The sequence below is a fragment of the Chaetura pelagica genome, unplaced genomic scaffold, assembly GCF_000747805.2.
Source record: "Chaetura pelagica isolate M959 unplaced genomic scaffold, ChaPel_1.0 scaffold657, whole genome shotgun sequence".
In the NCBI taxonomy this organism is placed as follows: Eukaryota; Metazoa; Chordata; class Aves; order Apodiformes; family Apodidae; genus Chaetura; species Chaetura pelagica.
Genome location: NW_009953931.1, coordinates 325,282 through 332,914, shown reverse-complemented (window position 1 = coordinate 332,914; position 7,633 = coordinate 325,282). Strand labels below are relative to the sequence as shown.

The 7,633-nt window shown below is 41.4% G+C and overlaps 1 protein-coding gene across 1 annotated transcript; it reads left to right on the top strand.

Moving 5' to 3' along the window:
- Positions 1 to 2,434: 2,434 nt before the first annotated feature.
- TMPPE (transmembrane protein with metallophosphoesterase domain) lies at positions 2,435 to 3,832 on the top strand. Its single transcript, XM_010001694.1, has one exon. It carries the CDS (start codon positions 2,516 to 2,518, stop codon positions 3,830 to 3,832), a length of 1,317 nt encoding a protein of 438 aa, XP_009999996.1. The 5' UTR covers positions 2,435 to 2,515.
- The last annotated feature ends 3,801 nt before the right edge of the window (positions 3,833 to 7,633 follow it).

The following is a 7,633-nucleotide window of genomic DNA, read 5'->3' as shown; positions in this document are numbered from 1 at the left end:
GGGGGGGGGCCTGCCGGCTGTGCGGCTGCCGCTGGGTGAGCTCCGCTCCCGGGAATTAAGTGTGACGAGGCCTCTGTAAAGCAGCTGGTGGAGGGAGGGGGGGCAGGAAGGGAGCGGAAATGGAGCTGCAGTTTACCTGATGCCGGGACTCCCGTTAGCAGATCCCGTGGGAAAAGCTCGCTGTCCCTGTGGCGTGTGGGAGGAGGGAGAGCGAGGTTTTCCCCCTTTCTGCCCGGGTTCAGCACTGGCTACCCACCGCCTAACCAGGGGCTGAGGCAAATCCTTAAGGCTTTACAGTTGGTGTGAGAGCCGTGCCTCGCCGCTCATGCTGTGAGTTTGAAGCAGTGTCAGTGTTACCTCAACAGATGTTGCTAACTGAAAGGCTCACGGCAGGTTAAAGCTGTGTGAAAAGTAGCGCAGCCTCGTAGGAGACACCGAAGGGAAGGTTGGGTGACAGTAAGTATGGTCTCTGAGGGTGGAGTTAGGGCTGAGACTTAAAAAACGGTAGATTTAGAGGTGTTAGAAGAGTGGCACTTGGTGGGCTTATTAATTAGCTTAAAGCAGGTAAAATGCTTTTGAAATGGGTAGTGAGTTTCTGGAATTTGTTGCTACAGGAGGCTGTGGAAGCAGACAGTATATAAAAGATTCTAAAAAAGGATTAGCCAGATTAAAATACAGCATGTTCGACAACAACATCCAGAAATAACCAGTCAAGGATTTGCCTTCCCAGATCCCTAATGGAACAGCTTTTTCTGCCAGAGGAGTAGGAAAGAAGCAGACCATGGATGTTGGCCGGGGTCATGTAGTTTCTTTAAACAGCATTTCTTACTGCTATTGTCCAGACAGTATTTGGCCTGGTGTCTCGGGGAGCTGAGGACTGGAACCAGGAGAGCATTTCTTACACTGTTCTCTTCCTAGCTTTGTTTATTTTCTTTAGAGGCATGTGTGTAAAATAGCACTGTTTTTTTAAGAATAGTGTGGGCTTGAGGAACGGAGGCTGGGATGCACAGTTTCTGTCAACCCACAGTTCCCTGATCAAGCAAGGAGGGAAGGGGCTCTTCTTGGTCTAGTCCTAGACCAAGAAGACCTGCTATACAGCAGGGTCATCTCATCACAGAGGTACTAATGTTTTGGGTCTTTTTAATTAGCTCGTGAGTATAAATGCTGCAGATGAGCAACGTGGCAAACTCGGGTTTGTAGATTTCTGGGCTCAGGCTCCCTGCAGAGCCCTGTAAGGCTGCTTTGGTGCCCTAGTTCTAAGATATTTCTGGCTGTAAGGACTGCTTACTTTTTCTCTAGTTAAGCGTGGGCTGAGAGATAGGAAGTGTTTTGAAAGCCACACAGTGACATGTGTCTTACTTCAAGTAAGGTAGTTTGCTATCTCAGACTTGGTCTGTATTCTATGTTGTGAAAGACCATCCAAACATTTTTTTAGTTATGGTTAATGTTAAACAGTAGGTTTATTTTAAGTAGCAGTGTGCAAACTGAACATGAGTAGGAACACTATGAACTCTAAGGAAAATACAGAATAAAAGAGGGAATTCTGGTATGATTCAAGCATAACTGATCCTTGCTTCTTTTTTTTGTTTGTTTTGTTTGTTTCAGTCCTGGGGCAGAAATGCATATTAGACTTAATGCTCACTTACTTTTACAGGAGCACAGTGTGTGATATTTCAATCCCTTTTCAACTTATTTGTGTCCTGGTAGATCAGTATTTGCTGAAATAGGTGTTGAGTTGTGGGAACTGTACATATAGTGGAAGTGAGTAGCAAAACACAACTTGGGTGTCACTGGTTTTAACAATTTTGAGGCCTTTTTGGAAGACTATTTACAACTGGAGGCAAGAATATCTGCTGATCCCTCCTTTGCAGTTCTGGGACCACAGTTGCATCTGGTAGCTATTCCAATGGGGATTTCCCTGCTGATTTCGTAGTATCAGTAGAACCTCCTGCATTCAGTAAGAATGATGTAGGATGATACCTGCTTTTGAAATGGAGCCAACTGCTTAAGAAGAAGAACAGAAAATGTGTGTGCAGTGTTCACAGAAGCAGCAGGGTTTACAAATACTGTGATTGGTTGCAAATACTATAGTGTTTTTTTCCTGTACTCATTGTATCACTGTTGTGATCGATTGCCATCTATTATAAGGAAGTCTTAATAAGGAAATGACATAAAAAAAAAATAAAACAGAAGGGAGGAATCCTTGAGGAAGGCAGGCAGGGAGCTTTTAAGTGGACTGCCGGAATCCAGTGTTTTCAGTTGTTTGTTTTATTCCACATCAGGAAATTTCTGTCTCTGTGATAGTGATTCTGCATGATGCAATGTCCTGAGTATTATGTAGAGAGTAACAGTCCTTTTATTGCAGTCTGGGAAAAAGGGGATGTGTGTAATGTTTTAAAACAGCTGATACTGGTTCCTGGTTGCAGGCTTTGTTGACCCAAGGCATCCCTTCATAACCAGACTATTGCCTGCTGGAGACTTCTGCAGAACAGAAGGGAACGGTCAGGAAGCAAAGATGATCTCCTTCAAGCAACTGCCTCTAGAAGCAAAGGCTGCAGTGGCTGCAGGAGTGGTTTTCTTCTCCATGATGCTTTCACGGAGTTATCTGGCAGAGCAACTCGAGCTCAGGACGCGGCGTTGGTTTCTAAGGCTGCAGATGGCACTCTTTGCTAATGCACTCATGTTGATAGGATCGCTTCATGTTTGGAGAAGCACAGTCACCACGTTCTCCAGGTCTTCAGCTGCCAGCTCTGTCTGTTTCATACCATGGAAAATAGCCGTGTTCATGTTTCTAGCTTTGGCTCATTCAAGCTTCTTTACATTGCTATTTCTTGTTGCAGAAGAACCCTATTTCTTTTCTTTAGCTGCCTACACTTGCCTGGGGGCCTATATCATTCTTATCTTCTTCCTTTTCACTCTAGGCTCTGTAGAGCAGGCTTACAAGTTCTTGGCTGGGAGAGGCGCTAAGGCAGGTACTGGAAACAAGAACAGAACAGCAATTAAACCAGTTTTGGCAGTCATGCTTACTGCTGTGCTGACTGTGGTTGGGCTGTTAAACGCTTCCCAGCCTCCCACTGTGAATTCAGTGGAGGTTCCAGTTCTTAAGCTGCCCTCAACAATGAATAATCTGAAAGTGGTGTTGCTTTCAGATATCCATCTGGGGCCCACAGTTGGGAAGACCAAGCTTGCCATGATTGTGAGAATGGTTAATGCTTTGAAACCAGATATCACTGTGATTGTTGGGGACCTGACTGACTCGGAGGCAGAGATCATACGACCTGCTGTTGAGCCCCTTGGAGAACTTAAATCCCCTTTGGGGACTTACTTTGTTACAGGAAACCATGAGTACTACACATCAGATGTTAGCAACTGGTTTGAGCTGTTAAAATCATTTAACATTCGGCCACTCCATAATGAGAATGTGAAGATTGTTTCGCCAAAGAGCACTGATGACTGGTTCTGTCTGGCTGGCGTTGATGATATTGAAGCAGATGTATTGCGCTACTCAGGGCATGGCATGGATTTGAAAAAAGCACTCACAGATTGTACAAGTGAGCATGCAATAGTGCTGTTGGCTCATCAGCCAATTGCTGCAAAGTGGGCCCTTCAAGAGAGACCAGACATAAACTTAATTCTCTCTGGCCATACTCACGGAGGGCAGATGTTTCCATTACATGCTGGGGCTTATTTTCTGAATCCCTTCTTTGTTGGCTTGTACGAAGTTGGGCAGAACACCTTTGTCTATGTCAGCCCAGGGACAATGTACTTTGGGATTCCCATGAGGCTAGGCAGCAGAGCTGAAATAACAGAGATAATTCTACGTTCTCCTTGAGGAGTTTTCCATTTGACAGACTTCTACCAGCCTTTTTAGTCAATATAGTGGCTCTTCTGCTCTGAAAGCAAATCCTTATTCAGGGAAGCCGGAGAGGATCGGTTAGGGTGGACTTCAGCAGGTTCTGTTAAGTTTGAGCAAAAAGCACTAACTGTATATTGGGCCTATGAAACAAATCTGGGGAGCACGTTAAAATATTAATTAAATTAGTTCTTTGACTTCATTATTATTGAGGTTCTGGATTTAAAGATAACACTGATGTCATGAAGATAATGTGTGTCCTGTGCATGTTTAGCAATATATGTGTCCTGTGACTACTACATGTTCTGCTGTTTATTGTCCATCAGGCAGCTCCCTTATCAAATCTCAGACAGGTGAAGTTCTGATGTCTTGTAGTGGACACTGTAGTCATTTGAGGGATTTCACTGAGTATGTAAACTAGAAGCCTCATGCTAGAGATGTTATGGGAAGAGAATGGGTTTGGGTTTTTTGTTGAGGCTGGGTATCTTTATCCTGCTATCCTGTCTGCAGCATGCACTGGAGCTTCCACTCTGAGCTGCATACCAGTACCAGGTGCCAGGCATCAATCGGTTCCTGAAAATCAATTTTTTTCCAGTTAAAAAGTGGGGCAGACTGATATCAAACAGTGAAAGTAGCTATCTTTCTGCAGGCATTTTCCCCAGAATAACTGGGCATCTAGTAATTACTTATTGAAAGTAGCTCTGATAAAAGCAAATGAGAGAGAACTTGTAATTAGCGTAGCTTCCCTTCCTGTCTGAGCATACAGTACCTGCGTATGTAAAGCACAAAATCCAAAGCTTAAATACTCGGTCTCTTCATTCTGTATTGTTTTGTTTATGCTTGATTTCTCTTCCGTGATTTTTCTCTTACAAAAGGAGATGCTATTTGAAAAGAATGCAGATAGATTCATGCTTAAATTTTGTTTCAAGTTTTAGTATTTCAAATATATGGTGTCCTTTTTAAGAGGACTAAAGACTGCAGCAGGTGACTTTGCACATTAATATCTACTACAGAATAGTGAGGGATGGAAAATTTCTTGCTGCCTTTCCTCGAAAGGGTTAGCACAAATTAATATAATTCTGGGAAATTTGAGGTATTAGAAACCATTCTTGCTTCCATATCTTTGTGTTCATCTAAGAAAGCCTCACTGTAAATTAATGTGCATATATTGTCCAGGCTGATGAAAGAGTTTACTTCTGTACACCTACTGCTCTTCTCCCCTTACACCTCAATGTTACTGTATGAAATGCCACAAACAGTACAAGTCTGGGAATCATGTTTCTGAGTCTGAAGTCTCCAGCTGTAGCCACAGGGTCTTCCTTGCTCTGCCTTTCTGCCCACGGGTACCTGGGTTCCTCTCAGGCAGACCTGTGTAGCACGGAGCAAAGGAGATCAGTGCTTACACAGGAGGCTGAGGACGGCATGACAAAACTGCCATGCTCAGTCTTTTCCTGCCTTCCTGTATGATCCTGAAGCAGACACTTCTGTTTCATTCTACAGCTTCTGTTCCCATTTTGCAGGAGGTGTATGAAAGGGTGTTTGAAGAGTTATCATAGGCCTTGAAAAATTGAGTTTTTCTGCAGGTGGAATTGTGAAGTTGTGCTTCATCCACTCCCTTTAGCCCACCCCTGCCACCCCCAGGCAGTTTCTAACTTACAAGCTTTTTTTATCCTGTTCCTCTGTACAAGCATCTTGCATTTTTACTCACAGGTATATTGAGCAATACTGTAAATGTGTCATTTGTGTTGGAAGGTTGATGGAAGAGCTGGAAAAGTCAGTCTACTTTTAGTCTGAAATCTGAACACCTGACCAGGCTCTCTACTTGCTGGACTAGATAATTTCAGTTTCCCAGCACCTATAATTTTGTAAACTTTTTTATGCTTGTGCAATAATACCTGCTTAAGTGTTCTAAAGTTTCAACATGTATTTAACACTGCCCACTGCCTGCCTGGGGTCCTTCTGAGGTTCTTTCCCATTGTTGGCCAATTGTCAAATGGTCTTATGTAGAGAGAATCTTGATAGCCTTGATACCCTCTGTTTACTTATCAACATGACTTCAGTTAAAAGCTTTGTTCTGGGTAATGCATATTATTCCCTCTAGGCCAGTTGCTGGCATTTTCATATTTTTCTCCCCATACCCTTTGTATTTTTCTCCTCATTCTGTCCAAATATGTGCAAGAACCTAGCTGAATTGGTCCTTCCATGCCAGGGGTACATAGATGACTTTCTTAATTAATTTATATATGCTCCACTTTGAAGATCTTTGTGTATTCTTTTAGGAACAGATACTGTCCTTTTAGGAGTGGTCATATTGTCATTTCATAAATGTATTGAGTTCTCTTGATGTCATTTCATTCTTGAGGTTTTTTTCTTTCAACTGCCTCCCTCTGAAATCTTGTTTGCTTGATGATTAGTTATCACTTGTAATGTTTTCTTTCTATGCAAAAACACTTCAAAGCCTTTTCTTAATTTGCTTTTTCTTTAAAGTATGAATGGAAAGTATCCTAGATCAACTTTCTTTTTGATAGTAAAAGGAATGCACCTTTTCTAAAATCTCTCTTAAGACAGCAATCCCTAATTGTCCTTCAAGGTTTGTCTATACTTCTTCCAAATTGACTTGAATGCACATGATTTGGACCTGTGTTCAGTATTCCAGATGAAAAAAAAATGTTGTGCTGCTTATTTGTAATTTTTTTGATATTTTCTGTGGGTTTTTTTTGTGTATATGGAGTATATTTGATCTGGAGAAGTTAACTAAAATAATCCATACTTTTTCCTATAAAAGGCCAGTTCACTGGATGGGAGGTGGGGAGGGAGTTAATCACTGTCAAAATAACAGAATAGAATAGTATCATCACACCGTCAAAGTTCTATTTATTGTATTATTTGTTCAGTGTAGAATGAATTTGAAAATATGTAAACTGTAATATAAGAAATGCTTTAAATGTTGGGATTTAATAAAACTTTATTTGCTTGTCAAGAAGGATGTCTCTAATGACCTTTTATTTTTTACCTGTAGTTTTTGTAGTAGTAAATGCTGAATAATTTTAACATGCTGATTCTAATTTACCAACACAAAGCTACTGCCAGATAATCAGACTAATTTTGGAAAATCTTGCACTCACATTACTAGGCATGGTGGAAGGTGGGAAAGGTAAGGCCACTATCAAATTTGCCTAATGACTACTAGTGGGAAGGAGTGCAGGCTGAAGAAATGAGGATGTGTTATGGAGAAAAAGAACGACTGCAAGGGCAAAGAAATTATACTAAGACGGTTTTTTGAATGAGTAGAAGGAAATTAGTGGTTTGTGGTTCTCAATTTTGATACTGAAGAGAAAGAGGTGTTCTGTGTTTGAATGCTCTGCGTAAGAAATTCTAGAAATTTTCCCAGGTGGAGGAGTTCATTGAGGCTTTACATCCATATTTGTTTGATTTTCAAAAAAGAAAAAAAAACTGTTTTGGAGAATGAGAGGTTCTAGCCACTGTTAAATAGTTCTGTGTGCTGAAGTTACAAAATTTTTTTCCTCTGTTGAGAGACATACCCATTAAAAAATGTTGAAAGAGCATTAAGGTTGCAAAAATAACTTTTCCTTGATTTAAGAAAGAAAGTACAGATTCTTAGCTCTTCCTTTTCCCTGGGAGTCTATTCTGAGCATGTAAGATGCAACTTTATACCATTGCCTCTAAAGGTTTGAATTTTCAGCTGGGCAGTATGTGGTATGAATGAACTGACATCCTAAGCAGCGTGTATAGTTTTGTGTTTCTGCTTACCAAACTCAG